This window comes from Lygodium microphyllum, chromosome 19 (assembly GCF_053477565.2).
Source record: "Lygodium microphyllum isolate KBCC chromosome 19, Lygodium_microphyllum_v1.1.10, whole genome shotgun sequence".
NCBI classification, from domain to species: Eukaryota; Viridiplantae; Streptophyta; class Polypodiopsida; order Schizaeales; family Lygodiaceae; genus Lygodium; species Lygodium microphyllum.
In genome coordinates, this window is record NC_141153.1 from 30,690,053 (window position 1) to 30,713,966 (window position 23,914).

Genomic DNA, 23,914 nt, shown 5'->3' on the forward strand with positions numbered 1-23,914 from the left:
CAAAAAAGCAAACTATATTTGCTCATGGAAGGACAATAAAGGTATGTGGCAAGACAAACTGCTTCGATTGTGAAATTAAAGATCCTTCTTATGAGGCGGCCTTTGTTTGGAGGGTTTTGATAGGTGGTCTTTTCATGGGTAATATGCTCTGATGACTATTGTCACACCTTTTCATTTTCTGCCTAGGCATGCATAAGGCCTGGGCCTTTTTTTTCAATTTTCATGCTCCGCGGTTGTGCGTCCAAATGGAAACATTGATCAAAGAAACATCGCATAGAAAAAGTATACTTTGTACCAACGAGTGAAAAAGGTGGAAATTTGATTACAAAAACCTGCTTTCCATGCTGATACCATTGTTTTTGTGGGTGGGGCAAGTTGTGGATCAATCATGCATCCCATATAGATGTAGCATTCTCTTTCACGGGAAATCGTTTCCCAGCTTAAAAGCTACAATCTGTTGTGATCTACTGAACTTGTGTCTTGCTTTTGAAGCATCTATGACCTTGTTCTCATGATGAAGATCTTCTAAAGAAAGGAGTAAAATATCATCTCTGCTAGTTCCTGCAAAATAAATACCAACTTATGTGAGTGATTTTGTGTTCAGAAACTGGAAAAATAAAATAAAATTTGCGATTGAAGTCTTAAAACACGCAAAACATGATTGCAAAAAAAGGTCCAAACACACTTGCCATTGAATTCTTAGAAACCCATCCCAAAAATGTCTAGACATGCTTGCAATGGAATTTTCATGACCCGTAGTGTGATTGCCTAACACGTGCTACGTAAACATGCCATACATCATTTTTCTGAGGCACATACAATCTCCTTGCTATGAAAGTAGGTATTTTACTCATAGACCTCCTCAAAGCTTGCAGATGTCTAGAGCAGAACCATTCTACGAAAGATGTGGAGTTTCTTGCTATGATTTGTGCATAAAGAAGTGGCACCATCATTACATGAATAAATTTTCCAAGGATGTTTGGCCAAAGTAAAACTCGGTCTTTACCTGTTTTCCAGAAACAAGAGAAGGTTCTGCAGATTTTAATGCTTCTTGCTCAAGCTCTTCAAAGCCTATTCTTCCTTCCTGTGTACAAGAGCAACATATCTAATTAGCAAAAGTTTGCAAAGGAGAAATTAGGCTAGCTGATCTAAACTAACTGTGAAAGTGACCAAGTATTCTGTAACAAACCTTAATGGCTTTTCCAAGTGGTGAGTCAAAGCTTGCATAGCGTTTCTTAACAAGTTCAGCCAATGTTCCATCCTGAAGAAATATATATAATAAGATTAGACCACACCCCCTGCAATTATCATGAAAATGAGACCACATCATCCTTTCAATAAATCAGATCTAGTACACTAGGGATGCTAGCCAAATTTGGCTTCAGAGCTTCATGAGTATGACAGTTGCACACAAGAGCTAACAAGTAGTGCTAATAAAACTTCTAAACATGAAAATAGTAAAGACACAAAAGTGATATTGACGATAGTGCATGCATGTCACAAACATGGTTTTCCTCGAGCTGCTTGCTGCCACCTTTGCAGCCCTTTTCACACTTATTTCCCCCACTCCGACGGACACTACCCCTCCCCTCTTTGCGCTTCTCTCACTCCTTTCCTGCTTAGCACCACCAGCCAGTCCTTTCTCCTCTCCCTTTTTCTCTTCCTTAGCACCACCTGCCCTCTACCCTCATCATGTTAGTGTGTTTGCAGGTACGGGCTGTGAGTCACCTGAAACACGAACCCATACCAGTACATAAACTTCAATAGAGAATCTTGAAGCAAAAGATCTCCATCAGGCATATGTCAAGGTTTACATTTTGCTTCACACGAGCACATGTTTGGTCCATTCCAATCTCAAAATCTCTCCTGTCCCACCATATTCTCAAAACTTTGTAGGGCCTCTCAAAACTTTGTAGGGCCATTTCACTGCCATCTCTTGAAGTCCACATGCCTCTATGCCATAGTGACATGTAATAGAGGGGATGCTGGCTTGGAATGGAGGAATGCCATTCCCTAATGGTTAGGAACAGAGAATGTGTTCCAAGATAGGGGAACATTCCGGCCCCCTTCCTAACAAGTACTATCACGGGGACGTGAAATTTTAAGATGCTTTAATCTTGTTGATAACGTTTGATTAAGTTACTAATCAAATGTGCGAGGTTGTTTAGCACATGTGATGCACATAGTAGTTATTTCATGGTAACAAGCCAAGGGCCCTGAGGATGCAATGGGTGTCAAAGGCAAAAGTTATGATAAGTTATGCCAGCTAGGCTTTGGGGGTCAGTTAGTGTTAGTTTTGACCCTAGGAAAGTTGTTTGGTCAATAAGTGTTAGTGATAACACTAGGGACTAGCATTAATTCATAAATTAATTAATGCTAGTCTAAGGTATAGTTGTACGGTACTAATCGTACCGTACGATTTGTACCATACGTATCCGTACGAAAAAACTTGCCTTCTTTGGCTGCCACATCTTCTCACGTCTCCCTGTGTTCCGCCTACACGTGTGCTGCGTGGCACTTTTGGGGGGGGGGGGGGGGGGGGGGGGGGGAGCCTTGGATACCTCAGCTCACTGCCTTTTCCAGCTATGCACTCCTCCCCCAACCCCCCTTGGATCCCATCCAGCTAGTAGCCATGTTTGACTCTTAACCCCTCTTTGACTGTTTGACCCTTCTCTCATCTACACAAGGTGCTCCTCTTCTCCATGCTTCCACACCAATTCAGCAAGCATTTGCCATTCTCATCTACCTCTCTTGGATCTTGAATTGATTTGTGATTCATGAAGCTTTAGCCTCTCACTCTCTCCTCTTCCTGCACCCTATCAAGGCTCAAGGCTCAAGCCTCTCCCATCCTCTCCCTCTCACTCTTGCTCTTTCAACTTTAAAGTTTACCCCAATAGTATTGTTACTTGTAATTTGTGGTTGTAGGTAGGCCCCTTAAATGTGGTGCAAGTTGTTACTAACAATGCATCGAATTATCGCTATGATAAGCATGGGTAGTCCAAAGCAGGTAAACAATTAACCATAAAATTTGAAATTTGTTGTTTTAAATTTTGAAGTTTATACTTTACAATTTAGACTTTAGCATTTGCAACCTTACGTACATTATATAGGTGAATGTTGATACATTGAAGTTGATTGGCGACACTCTTCGGAGTGTACATCAGGAGGTGGACGAGGAGATGATTTTGCAAAGCTCTATAGAGAGCTTATAGCAGTAGATACTCATGACACTCACAATCTACGTACTCGTGGGTGAGGAGTTTGAGTAGGTGGTAGTAGGGGCATGGTCATTCGGTGCTCTCCAACATCAAGGAGGGGTGGTTCAAGTGGCTTGCAAACATATGTAAGGGCGGGGCTCTAGTAGCTCACATCCCATGCCTCATGATGATATCCCCCCCTTGCCTACACAACCATCACCTAGGGAGTCATCATTTGATGATGATAGTAACCTCATCAATGAGGATGAGTATGAAAGTGTCTTATCATCCAATGCCGAGGAGTAATCTTTAGACTTTCTTGATGAGCACTCAAATGGTTTTGATGATGATGATGATGCCTCATCATAGATTCATAGATATCTCTCTTTTTTTAATCTACTATCATTGTATCCACATACATGATGCCACTATGATGCATCATCCATGGATCATATATGTACTAGACTATAGTTGTACCGCATGTTATGCCCAGCCCATGTGACTACGATAGCCACCCTCATGTATTCATCTTATTTTGTAATAAAATGGCTATTTCCACTTTAAACAAGGATTCTATTATTTAATGATTTATGATTTTTTTAAAATCATGCTAACTTTTTTTTGTACTAATATCGTACAGTATCTTCTAAAATCAAAGGTACCATTTAGTACCGTATTTTATCGCACCATACCATATCGTATCTTTCGTACTTGGACAACTATGGTCTAAGGGTCAACAAAGGTCGGGGACCACTCTAGGTTGCAAATGGCCTAGCCAATTTAATTATGGATGGGTATATTTAATTTGGCACGGTTAGAAGGGCTAAAATTAATTTTCATGATTATTTAATTCTGAAAATTAATTAAATGGCTAGATAATGCTTAAAAATGGGTTTAGAAGACCGTCACTTGGCAAAAATGCCCACACAATTGAGGGAACATTTTTTTTTGGGGCCTGAGTCTCAACCATTCTGTTAGTTTACAACATGGAAGAGAGGGAGGGAGGGAGTTACTACTTCATTTTCTGATCAGAGAACAACAATTTGCTACAGAAGAAACCCATTTGGGGGCCTCAATAAGCAGGGGAAAGCAAGGAGATACCTTCTAGGAGCATGCAATAGCAATGTTGTTTAGGTGACAACATTTTGGAGGTGCCCGGTAGTTGGTAATTGCATTAAATGTAGGTTGGAGCAGGCAGTGGCTCTCTCTCTCACCTTCTTCAATTATTTCTCAAAAGATATCAACACTTCTCAGTCATTCTCAGTAGATCTTAGCTAGATTTGATGGACAACATAAGGATTTCTATTGTAAAGCCTAATTTTTTACAGAATATAGAGTTTGACAGTCACCTTGGGACCTATGCCAACAAGAGAAAGCATCGTATACTGAAATCGGCACTTGAAATTTGTGGAATTGATAGGGATTTTAGATACTAGCCCATCCATTGTAAATTGGGGTAGCATTTGGCCAGTTGATGGTTCCATCTATGCAAGTCCTATGTGAACTCAAGGAGCAATTGGTCCAAATTGCTTGCTGATTGTATGTATAGTAAGGGGCTTTTGAATCAACAAAGAAGATTATGGAATCTCAACTTGTACATTATCCCTTAGCAATCAAAGTTAAAGAAATACTGAAAGGGGTGCCAATTTTGGGGCCAACTAGGTGTCTATTGTCCAAGATTCTTAAGGTAATGTATGCATTTTAATTTATGCTTAGTTATTAATTGATGTAATTAAGTGCTTGATCAAGTTTTACCACCCGTTTCATGGTTCCATTGCCGAGATACCACTCAATCCTTTGATTTGGTGGGGTCGAGTCACTTGATTGCAAGCCAAAGTTTTGTGCTAGTACTGATTTTTTCTCTTAGTTGAGAAATTACAGCAATATGTCTTCATACAATGAGATGGAATCAAGCAGTGATGATGCCTTTGAATATAAACATTTACATGGGAATGAAGGAAATGCAATGCCTAATCTTGGACAACACTCGTACCATGGACAACAAGCTGAAAATGTTGTTGTTAGGCAAGATGTAGGGCCTTTAAGATATAATGAGGCCAATGACTAGCACAGTGTAGTTTAAGAATCTGATGAGAACAACAACAAATCTCTTTGCTAAATTGGCAAAGGATCCTCAATTCACCCGATTTTTGAATGCTCCGAAGGAAGAGGGCAAGGGTAAGAAAAAGAAGTCATCTTCTACACCTTCATGATAACAAGGTGCATTGAAGGAAATGCCAAAACCTTCATTTGAACCTCCCAAAGATACTATAGAAGCAAAACAATTAGTACGTACGGGGCAAGAAATGCAAAGGCAAGGCTATCATGGAAGTGCCAATCCAATGGATTTTGGACAGCCAGGTATGCATGCTATGATGGGCCAACCAGGATACTTTGGTGGTAGCACGATTTTTCATGCTATGGTTGGACAGGGCCCGCATACCGGAATGTATGGCACAAATCCCTATCGTATGCAGCAGCCAATGCATGGTGTGCAAGGCCCAATGTATTCAGATATGGATGGAAATTATGCAAAACCCTATGGATAGCAACATTGGCTTGATTCTTGGGGCACAAAGTAGCATGTTTGGTAATGCATCTACACCCCTGAATGCTTATGGGACTCAAGAATGAGTGCTCGTCATGTAAATATTCCATTTGGTATTGGTTTTTATGTAAATTCAATGAATGCACCCTTTTTGCAATAGCCACTAAATGACAACTTGAAAAATAAAGGGCCAACAAAAGACTATGATGAGGGTGGAAAAACAGTGAAGTTTGAGTCCTTCAGTGGTGCACAAGATAGACCGAAAGCTTTGACTTTCATTTAGCAGTTTGATACAGCCTACTCAGGGAGGGACTTCACCGAGTCCTCAAACATTTGAAAGGCAACCACTTTCTTGAAGGGAAATGCATTGTAGTGGTGGTCCACTCTTTTGATGCAAGGTAGTAGCACCATCAACATGGGTACAATTCAAGCAAATGTTTGCATCGAATTGGTTGACAAGTACCTTTAAGATGGACATCATGACAACTTGGAATAAGCTAGATGCTATGAAATGCAAGGATTTAAAGAAATTTAATAAGAAGTTTAGGGATACATTGCTGCCTATCACTTCTTATCACCCCATACCTCTTCATGAGCAAGTGGAAAAATATGTTTGTGGGCTATCCAAAGCAATCAGGATTTTTTGCAATAAATCCACTGTGTGTAGCATGTCTCAGCTCATACAGATTGCTGCTACAACAAATACTTTGCTACATGGGAAGGATTCGGGCTTCCTAGAGAGTGGGGAGAGGCCGAATAAAAAGTTGTGTAAGGCTCAGAAAGGGGCAGATCTGAAAATCAGCCTAATGAGAGGCCAAAATAGCAAAGAAAGGGCTCGAAAACATTGGTAAAATGTAGGGAATTTATGGCTGCAAATAGATGCTTTATTTGTGAACAAAAGGGTCACATTACAAGGGATTGTCCCAATAGGCAGCAAGTTGGAAAATCAAAAAATTAGAAAATGAGGAAAATCCTAAGAGAAAGAAGTCCAAAACACCTGTGGGATTGATGCTTGATGTTGTTAGTGATTAGTCCAATGATGATGCTACTGAGTTGTGTAGAGCATGGGACATAATTAGGGATCACTATGCATTGATTTTCTTTGATAATGGTGCATGAGCCAACTTCATCTTTGTGGACATGGCAATCCATCTAGGCATCAGAGAGGATGAGATGGGGCCCATAGGGGAAGTTGAAATGGCATGTAAAGGCCATGCAGAGCCTATCACACCACTCATTGGAAAGCTTAGGTCACTTTCAAGGCAACTACCGCCTCAACAACCTGAAGATCATGGCATAGATTTTATCCTTGGAAGTAGCCCATCTAATAAGCCACCTTAGAGAGTTAGTTTATTAAAACCACGGTTGTTGAATACCATGATCCCTTTTCACCTATGACCTCTCTCCACCTACCAATACCACCTACTCTAAGCCTATAAAAGGCACTCATCCCCACACTCATTCAATCAGTCATTATCAATCAGTTGTACTTGCATTAAGCTTGGATAATATTAGTTGTTCTTCCTTGTCAATGCTTTTGCCTCATTATGATTGTCTATTTTCTCATCAGTGATGCTCCATAGCATGCATTCTCAGTATCGTAACATGGTATCAGAGCGGGTTTTATGTTAATGAGTCATCAGGCCACTAATTGAGTCATTCCAGTTTGAATTTCTGGCTCCCTCCACTTTTCCTTGGATCTCTCACCTACCTCCATAGCTACCCACCTTCAGTGGACTTGTAGCTCCCAATCTATGCCATTTCAGCTCGTTTTTTCTGGGCAAACCTTCTCTGACTCAGGGCGCTCCTCCCTATTACCTCAAACCACGACATTGTTGACTCCACACTCCAGCATTGCGCCATCATTCAGTCGCTGCGTTTTCTGCGCCCTCTGCTGTTCGTACAGTCAATTCCGCCTACACTCTTCACGATTTTGACGACCATCATAGGGCTTTGATAGCTTACTTCCTAAGCTTCATTTCTATTAAAAAAGTTTTGGAAATGATCAAGTATTCAGCTCATAGGAGGTGAAAAACCAAGCTGCCCCTTGAAACCCTAATGCAGACTCCATAGCTATCAAGCTCCAAGCTCTTGTTTTACTTCCTTCTCTCACTCCTGTGGCTCAAATCAAGTCATTGACCCTCTAATCTGCTCCAGCACTCAGTCTTCAGCAAGCATTCAAGTTATTTACCAGCAAGGAGAGGAGATCTTAACAAGTTTCTCAACAACAAGATTCTCAAGCATCTCAAGAAACAGTGTCCATTGACACTCATCTAGTGCTTTTAGCACTGATGTCAGTTAACACAATCAGCTTTGCCTCTAATCAAAACTGATTTTTTTTGCAACTCCAGCATCAAATCAAGGAGGGAAAGACTCAAACTTGCATCAGATCTTGAAGATTTCAACTTCAAGAGCATCATAGTCACTAAATTGCCTAGTATCTCTTGATACTAATCACCTAGTGATTCTTAGCACTTGTGCTCAACTGAAATTGGAATTGTTTGGAGCTGATTTGCTGTTGATCTTGCAATCTCAAAATGGGCAAGGATCCACCAACATCCCGATTCAATGGTATTGGATTCCATACATAGCAAACTAGGATCAAATTGATCCTAATGAAGAAAGGCTTGTGGTCAATCACAAGTGGTCAAGAGAAGAAACCAAGGGAAGCTGCACTTTCAGTTGTATGGGATAAAAATGATGATAAGGCTCAAGCTATTAGCTCGAACTTGATGACAGCTACATTCATCATGTTGATGATTGTGAAACCTCTTACGCAACATGGGATCGATTAGAAACCTTATTTGGAGCTCATTCCAAATCCTCAAAATATTGTTTACTAATTGAATTTTTAAGGCTCAACATGCAAAGTAATACCTCACTTGCAACTCATTTGAATTATATGGAAAGCTTGTTGACACAACTTGGAGGAATCAACTTGAAGATGGATAAAGACATTTGTATTGGAGTGCTTCTCAAACGTCTTCCACCTGAGTTTGACAATGTGTCTACCACATTAATCAACATGCCAAAGCCAAAACTTGTGGACATCAAAGCCTCTCTTGGAAGAGGAAAAAAAGATCAAGAACAAAGGAGAAAAAAGCATCCCAAGAGGAGACCACCAACTCCTCTATGTTAAAGGGAAGAAGAGCGTAGTCTGTGACTTTTGTAAGAAACTTGGGCATATTGAGAAATTCTTCTATGCTAAGAAAAAGTCTCAAAGAGCATATCTTGCTACAGCCAAAGAAGATGAAGACAACATTGAAGAAGAAGGAGAAGAAGAAACCCAAGATGAAAAGGATAAGACTCACCAATCCCTCTTTTGTAGCTCATTTTCTGATGATAGACTGTTTTAAAGTTCAACATGTGGACTTGCCTTATGTTTCCACCATAAGCTCCTAAAACTCCTCATGTAGCCTCTGCACACTACAGCCTCTACATACTTAGTGAGGCTTTGTAACAGCCTCTAGCTTTGTATGGTTGTTTTTTTCCTTCCATGTCTACACTTAGCAAGGTTCTACTCACAACAGCCTTTGTATACTCAGTGTGTCTTTTCTGGTTGTGATTGAGGAGGGGTGTGAGAAATGTGCAATCACATCCACCACAGTCTCTTTATATGGGACAAACAAGGCAAAGAAACGGACTGCAAATAAAGCTTTAGACTAGGTTATGTATGCACGGTTTATTAAAACCACGGTTGTTGATTACCATTGTTCCTTTCCACCTATCTCCACCTACCAATACCACCTACTGTAAGCCTATAAAAGGCACTCATCCCCACACTCATTCAATCAGTCATTATCAATCAGTTGTACTTGCATTATGCTTGGATAATATTAGTTGTTCTTCCTTGTCAATGCTTCTGCCTCATTATGATTGTCTATTTGCTCATCAGTGATCCTCCATAGCATGCATTCTCAGTATCGTAACAGTTAGTGCAGCCCAACACAAGGAGATTGAGTCAGGTAAATAAGCTATTAGAAAAAGGGCTAATTTAGGCCAACTCATCTCCTTTTGATTTCCAATGCTTTTGGTGTAGAAAAAGAACGATTCGTGGCATATGTGCATTGATTATCGTGTTCTGAACCAAATCACAATAAAGATTTGCTTTCTGACTTCTTAGAACAATGATGTTATGGATAGATTGTAAGGGGCAGCCATATTCAATCGTATATATTTAAAAAGTGGATATCATCAGATACACATTAGACCGGAGGATGTGCCTAAGATAGCTTTCGTGACACCTTTTGGGTTATATGAGTTTCATGTCCCATAATGGACCGTATTTTCAAGTGTCTTTGTAGGCCTTCTTTTATTCCTTAGTGGACTCATCAGGAAGTTCAGGCATGCATCTTCACCTATAATGAGGTCCCGAAGGATTGGGGTTTTACATGTCATTGTCTACGTCTTTGTGTTTCAATCGTGGCTGTACTTTTTGTGTTTTCTCACCACAAACCCTAGCATATCTTTACATGGTATTAGAACCGATGCTCTTGTAAAGAGTATCCTCTAGATATTGTGGAGGCTTGGTTTCATGTGAGGTACATGAACAACACATAACTGATTCATAATGTCTTACACTCCTTCACGGATTCCCACGATGTCTTATCAAGCTTCTCCATCATTGGAAGCCCTGAGGAAGCATTATGGACTTGGCGAGGAAGATGACACCCCACCTTCAACTTTACCTTTTTCTTCTCCTCCTATTCCAAATTTCAATCACTTGACAGAGGAGTTTAAAGAGTACTTATGCATCACGTATAGTCGAGCTTACACCCCTCCTACCAACTTTTCTACTACATCCGGACCGGTTGATGAGACTGATCATCTCTTTGATCATGGAGAGAACATACGATATTTGGAACAATTGGCAAGCCATCTTCTCCATCTTATCCAAGCCCAGTGTGAGGTTTGTACAACCACTTTGGGTTATATGAATCAAAACCCTCTCCTATTTCTCCTTTTGATATGCAGGATCCAAATGATTTTCAATATGTAAACTTCAATAGAGGGGGAATTTTGAAGCAGACATTCTTCATCAAGTATATCTGTATCTTTTATTTCACTAAGCATGTAAACCACTCTTCTTTAATCCCTCCCACCCCATCCTCTTTGTTGGGTTTCACCCACACCTACACTCACAGAGGAGTGTCGGTGATCAATAGGACACTGAGGCACCTTTTACTCTCCGTATGAGAGGTTTTTTCACCTAGATTCATTCTCTTTATTGTATGTGCCTATGTTTTTTTTTTTGCAAGTAGAATGTGGCTGATTATATTACTCAAAAAGCTAATTACAACAGAGTGCTCCTGCTCAACAGACTAGCTAGGGCTGAAACAGAGTCACCAGTACATCATGTATACAAGCCTCTCAAGGCGGTCTAGGGGGGATGGGGGCAAGAAGCCATTGGGAGGGGGGGGGTATATCGCCAAATGGGGTTGCTTGCCTGCAATCACCAAAAACAGGCCTTGGCTGCCGCAGGTACACATGAAGTGACCACGGAGCTCCTAACGAGCCCTGGACTTGCCCTGCACCTGATCCCATCGGCCGCGGAGGGAATGGATGATGGAGGTCCATAGCTCTGCTAAGGTCGCAAGTGCTGAAAGTCTCTCTCCGCCAAAGGCCACCTGTCATTCGTGCCTTCCGAATATGCCATCTAGTAAGACTCCCTATGATCTCCCATATCTCCAAGCGGTCTGCTGTGGGCTCCAGTACCTGGCGGATGGGAAAAGCCTCCAAACCGACCACTGCACATGACCCTGCCTCAATCATGAATATCATGTCCTGCATCCCAGTCTCATACAAAAGGTGACGACTATGGCTGACTGCTTGGCAACAGAAAGCTCCCCATGAGATACACCCAAGGATGGGCGCTATACGTCGAAGGATACGGCATGCTCCTCTCCACATGAGCTGCGCCTCCTCACAAGACCAAAGGCAGTGCTTTGGGGTTTCCAAAGGCTGCTGTGAGCAGTGCTTACAACCTCTCTCCTTCTGCATTTGGGCAAGCCAGCTTCCCACCGCCAACCCTCCATGTGCCACCAGCCATAAAAAATACGACACCCTCCTCGGCCTCCAGCTATCCCATAGGCGGCGCCAGAAGGTCCGTCGGATCCGTGATGCTGTGCTCTGCCTAGTGCCCGCTGCGTGACACTGCCCAGTTCATATCCTCCTGCATCAGTACATGTCTGCCAATCTTGGCAGTATACTCTAGGAACCTGGGTGGCTTTTTGGCGAACGCAGAGGCCGGCCATAGCCACTCTCCTAGATCCCACTCGAGCTCATCAAGTGGTCTACCCTCCCAGATCCAAAGGCGCCACTCCTTGAGCTCCTTTCAAAAAATATAGGGGTCCAGTCGCCAAGTCTTCCCCTGAAGACCCACCACCTGAATCCTCCTCCACGAAAGAGTGGCAATCCCCTCATCCTGGTGGCCTCTGTCAAGGGCCAAACATCCCCCCTCCTGAACGGCGAAGAAGATTCCATGGGGGGCGCCACCCACTCTACCTGCCACCTCAAGAGGAATGCTTGCTGGAGAGAACCTAGCTGCCCATACCTCCCTAGCCTCTATCGGCTCTCGTATCGAGGGGACAAGCCACTTCGGAGGTATTGCTGCGTCTATCTCTCTTCTCCTCAACTCCACTCCTCTTGTGCAACCTGATAATCACTGTAGCACCTCTTCGTCCGCCATCCTGTACACCTCCTGCCATGTCCTAATGGAACGAGCCGGGCCAGCCTCCCACCCAGCCTCCCACCCAGTCCACTGGATGTGGGGGGGCTCACCTATCTGTGCCCCTTCCCTATCTTTGACCTAGAGGTTCCAGATCACCGGCTGACGGTCTATTTCCTCTTGGCAACCTGGGGGGCTCTGGATTGGGGCCTTACGGAGGTCCTGCCACACGCGGAGTAGGCTCCGCAAGAAAGGTGATCTGGGCTAAAGTGAAGATCCATCTCAGGGACGGCCTCCACTCACCGCCAAGCCTCCGTTTACAGTCCTGAAGGCCCTCCTGTAGTAAGACCTTCCAGGTGTGCCCGCCTAGTGTGAAACCACGACCAACTAGCTTGCCCAAGAGGGCCACACTCTGATATTCTGGGTCTATGATCCCAAGCCCTCCCTCTGATCAATGTCGTATGATGGTCACCCACGCCACCTTGGCCCTGGAGTCCCTGGAGCCATAAGACCCAGACCAAAGGAAATTCCGCACTAGGCGGCGAAGCTGCCCTACGCACGATGAGGAGAAGCACCAACACGAGGCGATGTACCACGCCGTCGCTAGGAGGACCTGGTTAACCACCAGGGCTCAACCGGCTAGTGAGAGACGAACCGTGCTCCAGTAGGTCAGTTTCCTCCGAATAGAATCTAGGACAGGAAGAAATTGCTGGGCAAGAGTGATGTCAAGTCCCACCTGGAACCCTAGGTATCGGACGGTCTGCCCTCTGCTCACCCATCTGAATCCCAGGTGGACGCCCCACTCCGTGCTGGAGTCCAGGTCTGTGAGGAAACCAACCGACTTTCGCCAGTTGATTTTCGCACCCGTTGCAAAGCAGAACACATCAAGAGCCAGACTCATTCTCTCTAGCATCACCTCATCATCCTCTATGTAGAGGCATGTATCGTCTGCATACTCTGAGTCTAACAACTCAGTCTCCTCTCTCATTGGAAGTCGCAGGCCGTGTAGTCCGCTCACACATGACCTGAGGAAGTGAGACATTGCCTCTACGAAGAGTAGGAACAGGTATGGGGCCAGGGGACAGCCCTGTCAAACAGATCTCTCTAGCCGAAACTCCTCCCCTCACCTTCCGCCTGTGAGAACCCTGCTGGTGGCTAATCTGTACAGGCCGAAGACCCCGCGAATCCAAGCATGGGGGAATCCCAACTTCACCATGGTGCCCTCTAGGAAATCCCAGTCCACCCTGTCATCATAAGCTTTCTCGAAATCCAAGAGTAGTACTGCCAGTCTTTGCCCATTGTGTTGAGCCCACTCTATCGCCTCAAAGAATGTAAATTTATTGTCTAGGATGCTCCTATCCTGGACAAAGCCTGTCTGTGTGTCATGAATGATATCTGGAAGCATAGGGCGTAATCCCCTACCAATCATCTTCGCTAGTGCCTTATAGGCCACTGACAATAAGGCGATCAGTCTCCACTGGGAGAGCTCCAACCGGTCTTCCCCTTTGGGGAGAAGACTGATAAGGCCTGCTGAGAGACTGCCTCTGGCATCTGTCCTGAGGTGAAGATCTCCTGGAAAGCCCTCAGTAAGGGGTCCTTCACCACATCCCAGTAGGTAGTGAAGAAAGCCTTAGAGAGGCCATCCTCCCCCGGGCATTTCTGCCCATCTTGTGTATGGAAAGCCTCCTCTAGTTCCTTCTCTGTGAAGGGGGCTAGGAGGGAGTGTCCTATCTCCTCTGTGACGAGGGACGGGGTGTGATCCCATACCTGTTGTCTGTATCTCTGTCCTCTAGCTGAAACTGTCTCTTGTTGGAAGAGGCACGTGTAATAGTCGGTGGCAATCTCCATCACCTCATCAGGGCTAGAACGGGTCCTCCCATGCTGATCTCTAAGGCTGCGTATTTGCTCTCCCACGGTGCGGGGTTGGTGCACCTGGAAGAACTCCTTGCACATCGTGTCCCCCTTCCGCGCCCAAAAGGCTGCTAAAGTGCGGAAAGAGAACTCCGAGCGCTTGTCCCCTAGGCCAGGAATGGCTGCACGCGTGCGCACCTCTTGTGCATGGAGAGTGGGGTCCCCTGGTGCCTCCTGCAATAATCTCTGCGTGGCTGCAAGGTCCTGCCGGAGTGCTCTCCCCTCCTCCCAACACTGCTGCCTCGCCTGTACGGCTGCCTCTTGGTAGATTCTGCTTGACTCGGCTAGGACCTCTGCAACCTCCTCTGCTATCCTGTCCCTCCTGACCCACTCTCTGGTCCAAATCTTCTCTATCTGTCTCGACACCTCCTCCCTCCTATAGATCGAGTTAGGGATCCGACAGGATCATGTATCTAGGGCGGATGCTCGGGGATCAAGTGTCAAGAGAACCGCGCAGTGATCAGATAACGTGGTGCCTGCCAACTTCTCAATCTAGCCTCCACGAGAGCCTCCTCACTCTCCCACATAAAACCTGTCCAACCGCTCCAGCAGAGCTCCACCTAGCCGCTTGTATCCCCAGGAGAAGTCCAACGACCTCTCCCTCCTGTGGAAGGCAGGGTCTTTCCGGGCATCACGTGCTCCATTTGCAAGCAAAAAGACCTCCCATGCCTCCTACTCCTCCCCAGCCATGCCCTGGTAGTTTCTTCCTCTGCCCTACTGGTCCTCCAAAGCCTCTAGGTTGTTGAAGTCTCCTCCAACAATCCAGGAGTCCACCTCTAGGAGTCCAGCTGCAATCTCCACCCAGAACCTGCTACGTACCCTAACCTCCGTAGGGGCATAGACATTGAGGACTCCAATACACGAGTCCCCAATATCCAATCTGATCCATAGAACCCTTCTTGCCACTATTGTCCTGTGGTCTCATACACAAGTGGTGAGACTCGAGCCAATAGAGGTGCATACGCCTCCGTTCCTACCATGGACACCTATGGCGTGCTCCTAGTAAGTATGCGAGCTGCCCGGAAATACCTTCCCAACCCACTTATCTTGGGCGAGGATGAGCTTGTGCTCCTGCAGAAGCAAGATGTCGATCCGTCCGGCAAGGGCAGGTTGCAACTCCTGCCGAACAATCAACTTCCTCAAGCCACGTGCCCCACTGTAGTGGAGACTGTTCACATTCCAAGATGCAAGATGTAAGCTCATGGGGAAACCTATGACTGACCGAACAGGCATCTGTTCGGTGTGGATGCTGCAGATGAGAAAGAGAGACTATGAGGCATGCAAGTGCGCTTTGCCGCCGGTCTGGATGGTGAACTCCAGTCCCCCATGGTGGCCCTCGGCCGGACCATAGGGGTGATAGATGCTCCAGGTGGTACTATCAATGCATCTATCAGCCATGCTGAAAAACGCGACTTTGTACACTGGTAGAAGCGGGCCACCTGTGCCGAGGGCCACTTGATCACGTCCCTCGACGCTCTCCACTGTGGGGGGGGCTCGAAAGATAGTGCTCAAGTGCGGGACGTCGGCGCCAACCCACCAGTTAATGTCCATCATGCAACCTGGTCACTGTTGTGCAAACAGTGCTAATCCTTCATCTCCCATCCACTGGGAGATGTGATCAGCCACCTGACTCTTCAACTCCTCCTCAATATGTGTAGTCGTCCACTCCTTTGAGTAAGATGATTGAAGAAAAAAGGCGTAGTTTAGTCCATCCGGTGGTGCTAGTAGGTGGACCTTGCCCCTCCTTGACTTACAAACCACGAAGATCCCCACCTCTAGAGGTAGTGGGAACTCTCCGCGCTCCGCAACTCGCAGGTAGGACCATGGGCCACTGCCGAAGAACTCTTGTGGCAGCAGTTGTGCCTGTCTCAAAAAGTGTGGCGGGTGGTAGGGGCGGATGAGGTGGTGGTTGTGTGGGCGGAGGGAGACTGCTGGTGTGCAGAGGAGGTAGGTGTGTGTGGCTCATTACCTCCTGTGGGAGGAGGGGAGTGTGTCTAGGGGGGCTCACCTAACCTGGGTGCGGATCAGGGGGTAAAGAGAATGAGGGGAGTGTGTCTAGGGGGGCTCACCTAACCTGGGTGCGGATCAGGGGGGGTGATGGGGGTAAAGAGAATTGAGATATGGTGGGATGGCTGGGTGGGGGGGGGGGGGGGGGAGGGACCTGTGGGAACTCAGGCGAGGCAGTCTGTGGCGCATGTGGAGAATGTGGGGGGCTGCGGTCCTGTCGGGTGGGGCGGACAAGGGGGAGGTTATGGAGTACTCTACCGAGAGGGGGCCGCTCGCCCGCCAACACCCTACTAATGAGGCTGGGTCTGAGGAGCTGGTTGCGCCCCCCCTTGCCGTCTCCTTGTCCGTCGTCTCTAGACCCGTGTAAAACCGTCAGCGTCCACCTGCGGACCTGTGGGCGGAGCCGCCTTGGCTCCAAAACACGTACAAACTGCTGCCTGATGTCCAAAGTCGTGGCAGTGCAGGCACTGCCCTTGTTGCCCAGTCACAATGACCTGCTGCCTAAAGGAATGCCCACCTGCCTCAATCTCTAGGAACTATAGGATATTCTTGACCTCTTTCACTGCCACCCGTATCTTTGGGACCCATGCAGCTATCACTGCATCCGCGAAGGATGCGGGAAGGACAGTGCCGAAGAGCCGCCCAAAGTCTTCCACCAACTGGCGATACTCAATCGCCAAGCCGGGGAACAGAAGGGTGACCGGGTGCCGAAGAAACCTGTTGTGGAGTGCAAACGCCTCCACAGTAAAGCCACTGTACCAAGGGACCATGTATATGATCCCCTTCGTGGATGCATATGGTGAACTGGCGAGTAGCTCGCGAGTTGCGTCTGCCGAGCTGAGGCGGGCCATGAAGATCCCTTGGCCAATAGGACCGCCTCCATGATGTGCGCTGTGCCGATGCACAACGTGGAGTGAAGCCAATCCCGAAGCTGGGCCCTGGCTGGGGGAATGTCCTACTACTTGACCATAAATCGTTGTTTCCATTAGCTCCAGCTCTTTAGCTCGGACGGCTAAGAGCTACTCCTCAGAGAGGACTACGCGCAAGGTGTTCGACTGGGGGGTACTCAGTGAGTGCGCCGGCGTCTGAGCATAGGTTTCCATTGTGCGTCCCTTCTGGGAAAACCTACCTATCGCGCTGCTGTGCTAATGGATGGGGAGTTGCTGCAGGGGGAGGGAGCAACTGGAGGGGGAAGGGGGGGTGTCGATGGCGGGGGGGGGGGGGGGGGGGGGGGAGCCAACGAAGGCCCTAGCGAAGGCGAGAAGGATGGGCGCAGGTGATGACAAGGAGAGTGGTTCCTGTCGATAGCGAGGGAGGGAGTCACTGGCGAAGGCGTTGTACCGGCGAGACACAACGAAACGACGGGGCGGGCTAGGGCACAACGAACAGGTGGGCGGGGGCACGACGAACAAGCGGGCAGGGGCAGGACGACGTGACGGGCAAGAGAGCTCGCTTTATTGAAACTGTGGATTAAGTTCTTAGGAAGCTCTAGGCTATTAAGAGGTATGTGCCTATGTTACACATTTATGGGCACTTATCATGTTGCACACACTTTTGGGTGTGAACACCCTCTTACAACCCCAAGGTTTAAGGGTTGTATCTTGTACTTTCATCTTACACTCTTTCAGTCTATTGCATTGGGTGTCGTGCTTCTCTCTCCACACTGTCTACTGCACTCTTAGCTAAGCTTTGATCCTCTAAATCCTCTCACATTTGGTATCAAAGCTCAACTCAGCTCTGTTCTGGTCTCAATCTTCGGGAGTCCCCACTCAGTCCAGCTTTGCCACATCAGTTCCCTCACCACAAGCCTCAACTGAAGACCGTCAGCCCCCCCTGTAGCAGTTTGGTAGTAGCGTCTCACCACCTCCAATCCAGTGCAGCGCCTACCTGCTCCACCCTCTACTGCCGCTGCCCAAATGGCACTGCCTGACTAAGTCGCTTGCCGCCCCCAGCGCCTCCTGTGCACTGCCCCTGTGGTGCTCCTCCTGGACTGTGCCGCCCAAGTCCCTAATCAGCGCTGCATGTCCTCTAGTGAGCTTGCTGCACACGACTGCAGCCTGTGAGCGCTGCCACTTCGCCAGTCCACCACCACTGTTTCCTGCATCCCTAGCCCGTTCCTACTCTCCACGCCTCCACAGCACTCTGGTCCAGCAGTTTGAGCTTGCTCAACAGCCAAAATCATGGCAAAAGAAAAAAAAAATCAATTTTTTATTTCAAATCTTATTCGCAAGAAAAGGCTTGTGTCGGGGCAACACATTTCTGCATTTGAAAGTGTTTGGGACACATTTCATGCAGGGATTTTGTGAAATTTTGGGGCTTTTGTTGTTAGTTTACAGATTGGCAAATGTACTGTAGTTTCAGTCTGAAATAGACTGTTTTTGACAATTTTGGGGCAAGAATTTTTGGGGCTTTTGCTTCTATAGAGTTGCTGAGCATTAAATGCACCTTGGGTTGCGTGCATTACAGACAGTTTTGACAAAGTGAATTTCAGTTTGCGAATTGCAACAACCTATTTGCTGTAATTTCTGGAAATTTTGAGATTAGTCCAGCTTGGACATTGCTCTTTTTTTTTTTTTTTTTGCTCTTTTTGGCACTGATTATCATGGCAAATCAGGGAGGTGATGTATTTACCTATGTATCCAAGGAGAAAAGGTTGGATGGTAACAACTATTCACTTTGGTCCTTCATGATGAAGAATGTGCTGATTGCGAAGAATCTTTGGGACTACGTAAGTGGAGAAGAAGTTAGGCCCAGAGTTGTGGCTCTTACTACTACTCCTCTAGGAGGACGTGGACAACGGGCACCTCAGCTTATTCAGCCTGCTCCACTTGAGCCACTTCCCCAAAGATCAACAGCTCAAAAGGCATGGGATACACGGGATGCACATGCTTTATCGCTGATTGCATTGGCAGTTCAACGGTCTATCATCCCTCACATTTGGTCTACAGCTTCTTCACGAGAAGCCTGGCCAACTTTGGAGCAGATGTTTGCTGGTAAGAATGAGACCCGCATCTCTTTCTTAAAGAAAGAGCTTGAGACACTAAAGATGGATGAGGGTGATTCTATGCAGGATCACTTAAACAAAATTTGGGACTCGCGCCAGCAGCTTATGAATGTCAATGAGTACTACTCAGATGGATAGTTGATATCTACTACATTGAACTCATTGCCGCTCTTATACTTGGCCTTTCATACAGCCTTGAACCTCACCATGAGGATTGCCCCACAGCCAATTATTTTTCTTCAGCTCGTCAGTTTGCTCTTAGAGGAGGAGCAAACAAGAAGAAACAGTGGTGTCGATGTCATAGCCTCTGAGCAAGCTTTTATGGCACGACAGAAGGGCAAGGGCACCCAAGCAAAGAATGCTACGTAGAGCTCTAGAAATTCAAGCACTTCAGAGAGTAATAAGAAGCAAGGGGGAGTACGCAAGCCAGGAAGGGAAAATGCCATTATTGCAAGAAGCCAAGCCACTACATCACTAAGTGTAGAAAGCGCATAGCCAAAGAGAAGAAAAAGAAGTCAGGGATGTCTGTTTCTGATGCTCCTTCCACTGCTACTGAGTCAGCGTCCTTTGTTGCAGACAGGGACTATTGCTTTTATACATACAGTTACGACTCTTCTTGGGCTGATAGAGCATTTAGCTCTACTGAGGATGCAAGTACTTGGTTTTTTGACAGTGGTGCTTCTACACACATCACATCTCACAAAGATTTATTTGCTTTTGTTGGTGCAGCTCCAGTTAGCGAGTCTATACAGTGTGCCAACAATGCATCATACCCTATTAGAGGTATTGGGGAGATTGTGCTCACAGCCATTGATGGCTCTATTCTGCGCCTACATAATGCTTTGTTTGTGCCAGGCATCAAGAAGAATTTGCTATCTATTTCTTCTTTGACACGATGTGGATTGCAGGTTACCTTTGATGATGACAGATGCATGGTGCGAGATAAGGAACACATGACTTTGGTTTTGAACGGCACTCTATGTCATGGGTTATATGAGTTGGATGCTCTTTTAGTTGATCAGTCTGCATACTTAGTGCCCACTCTTACTCCTGCTATGTTACAGGTGGAGCTATGACATGCTCGCATGGGGCATGTGAACTATGGTAGCTTGATGCTCTTACAGCGTACACAGATGCTAGATGGATTACCTATCTTGGAGAGACCTCCTAAGCACTTATGCGAGGGATGTATGTTGGGGAAAATGCATCGGTTTTTGTTTCCCTGTGATGTTGCTTTTTAGAGCCACAATCAGGTTACAACTTACAGTTAGTGCACTTAGATGTATATGGCCCTATGCAGACAAAGTCATTGGGTGGATGTTACTATTTTGTGACTTTTATTGATGACTTTGCTCGCTTATATTGTGGGTCTATTCTTTATAGAAAAAGTCAGAAGTGTATGATGCATTTTTGGCTTTTGTAGCACTTGTTGAGAACCAATCCGGCTGTAAAGTGAAGACTCTCCATTCGGACCGAGGGGGGGAATATATGTCCTCTATGTTGAATTCTTTTTTGAAGCAGAAGGGCATTGTTCATCAATTCAGTACTACTTATACTCCACAGCAGAATGGGGTTGCAAAGATGAAGAATTGGTCACTCATGGAGATGGCCACATGTATGCTGAAAGCAAAGAGCTTGCCACACAGTTTTTGGATGGAAGACGTCATATGTGCTTGCCATGTTTTAAACAGATGCCCCACCAAAGCATTAAAGAATGTCATGCCTTTTGAGACTTGGAACAGCTAGAAACGTTCTGTTGGGCACTTTCGTACCTTTGGATATCTTACATATGCACACATTACCCAGGTACTTAGAAAAAAGTTGGATAACAAGGCTGTCAAATGCATTTTTGTGGGATATAGCAATGAGAGCAAACGATACAGACAATATGATCCTGTCTCTAAAAAGGTATTTGTCAGTAGGGATGTACTTTTTGATGAAAAAAACAGAATTATCCCTTGCTGGTTTTGACACATATTAGGTTGCCCGTGATGTATTTGAAGGGTTGCTGCCCATTTCATTTGGTGATTCAGCTGGAGTTTCAACAAGTGAACTTAATGTTCAGCCAGCTGTTCCATTGGAAAATGCAGAAAATCAGCCATTAGCTGATCTGAATATTCAGCAAAGTGCTGAATCTGAACTTGAGCAAGAGCTTGTGCACGGTCAAGAGGCAAGACAAATGCCTAGATGATATTTACATATTATGAAAGATAGTCATTTGGATGCTCCCATGGCTGGTCGTACTAAAAGGCAAGCTTGTATGCATAATACTGCACATACCATGGAGTTTGTTATGGCAGCAAGTACACTTGATGATGAAGAGCCTGAATGTTTTGAGGATGCACAACATAGTGTGCATTGGATGGTAGCAATGCAAGCTGAGTTTGATTCTATCATTAAGAATCAAACATGGGATTTAGTGTCTTTGCCTATTGGGAAGAAAACCATTGGAACAAAATGGGTCTACAAGCTAAAAAGGAATGCAGATGGATCATTAACAAATACAAGGCAAGGCTTGTAGCCAAGGGCTATGCACAAAAAAAAAGGCACTGACTATGGGGAGACTTTTCTCCTACCTCCCGCATGACTACCATCAGGTCTATAGTTGCTTTGGCTGCCCATTATGGATGGAATGTGCATCAATTAGATATTAAGACTGCATTTTTACATGGGAAACTTCATGAAGAAGTATATGTACAACGCCCCATTGGTTTTGCAGTTGAGGGATCCGAACACTTGGTTTGCAAGCTAAAAAAGGCTTTATATGGCTTGAAACAAACTCCTAGAGCTTGGTACGCAAAGATTGATGCCTTTTTACTCAGCCAAGGGTTTATAAACAGCTTGTCAGAGTCTACCCTTTACGTATGTAAAGAGGGGGGATCCATGCTGATCATTTGTCTATACGTTGATGACCTTTTGCTTACAGGGACACATGCTGATTAGATTTCAGCATTTAAACAAAAATTGCAGCAAACTTTTGAGATGTGAGACTTGGGGTCTTTGCATTATTACTTGGGCATACAGTTCATACATGATACTAGAGATATCGGTTTATCACAGTCAAGATACATTGGTAAACTCCTTGAGAGGTTTGGCTTACAAGATTGCAAGCCAGTATGTACACCAATGGAACCTAGACTGAAGCTTTCATTACATGATGACTGTGATTTGTTTGATATACACGCATATGCTCCAGCAGTTGGATGCCTTATCTACCTATGCAACTCTAGGCCAGACATATAATTTGCAGTTTCAGCCTTGAGCAGATATATACACGAGCCATGCATGTCACATTGGCAAGCTGTCAAGTGTGTCTTCCATTACTTGCAAGGTACTAGATCTCTTGGATTGCTTTATGCCAAGGGGGAACCACTACACTTACATGCTTACAGTAATTTTGATTGGGTTAGTGATTATGATTCACGTCACTCTACTGGTGGCAATTGTTTCTTTCTAGGCTCATCTTGCATATTTTGGCTTACCAAGAAACAATCCACTATTGCCACATCGTCATGTGAAGCTAAATACATAGCAGCTTTTACTACCACAGTTAAATGTGTATGGCTTAGACGCTTGCTACATGATCTAGATGTATCTGTCATGGAGCCTACTCCTTCATTCAGTGACAGTCAGAGTGCCATTGCAGTGGCATGAAACACATTGAGATACATTATCACTTTGTTAGAGAGAGGCTACATGCAAGAGATATCAGCCTTATCTATTGCCCTACCACCAATAATGTGGCAAACATCTTTACCAAAGCTCTTCCTCCTGAAAAATTTGAAGCATTTTGCAATGCTTTAAATTTGATCTCCTTTGCTGGAGGATGACCCTTCTATCTTGATCACTCTTCACTCTAGGGGGGTTTGTTGGGTTTCATCCACGCCTACGCTCACAGAGGAGTGTTGGTGGTCAGCAGGACACTGAAGTTGTACGAGAGGTTTTTCCCCCCAAATTCATTCTCTTTATTGTATGTGCCTATGTTACACATTTACGCGCACTTATCATATTTCACACACTTTGGGTGTGAACACCCTCTTACAACCCTAAGCTTTAAGGGTTGTACCCTGTACTTTCAACTTACACTCTTTCAGCCTATTGCATTGGATGTGGTACTTCACTCTCCACACTATGTACTGCACTCTCAGCTGAGCTTCAATCCTTTCAATCCTCTCACACTCTTCTGATCCACACCTTGATTTCCTCAATTCTTCATTTCAAGACCTCAGATTGCACTCCCCTTCCACCTCCAACACAATAGGAGTTGGATCCTACATCTCCACTCCTAGCAGTTTCTTCTTTTCCACACCATATTCTACCTACCCTCACTTCACTATCCTTCTTTTGACTTCCGATGCATTCACTCATATATACATTCATTGCATTTTGTTTTGCTTTAAATAATCTCACTACTAAACTCTGTTTTGCATTTTCTAATCTCTCTTACACAGTTTGTACTTCACTCTCACTAGTGTAGAGCTAACATGCAGGTTTGCACATATCCTTCTTGGGCTGGATACATGGGATACGCACCATTACTTTCGTGGTTTCACCTTCCTAGGAGATTTGCTCTTCTATCA

The 23,914-nt window shown here is 45.5% G+C and overlaps 1 protein-coding gene across 1 annotated transcript in view; it reads right to left on the reverse strand.

Annotated features, from left to right (window-relative positions):
* Positions 1-288: 288 nt before the first annotated feature.
* LOC148019705 (xylose isomerase family protein) overlaps positions 289-23,914 on the reverse strand; it is a 150,754-nt gene continuing 127,128 nt past the window's right edge. The window contains exons 18-20 of the mRNA XM_087699849.1: positions 1,190-1,261; positions 1,007-1,084; positions 289-561 (exon numbers count right to left, since the gene is read on the reverse strand). Coding sequence (XP_087555975.1) covers positions 526-561; positions 1,007-1,084; positions 1,190-1,261 — 186 coding nt within the window. The 3' untranslated portion in view covers positions 289-525. The remainder of the gene's footprint in view (positions 562-1,006; positions 1,085-1,189; positions 1,262-23,914) is intronic.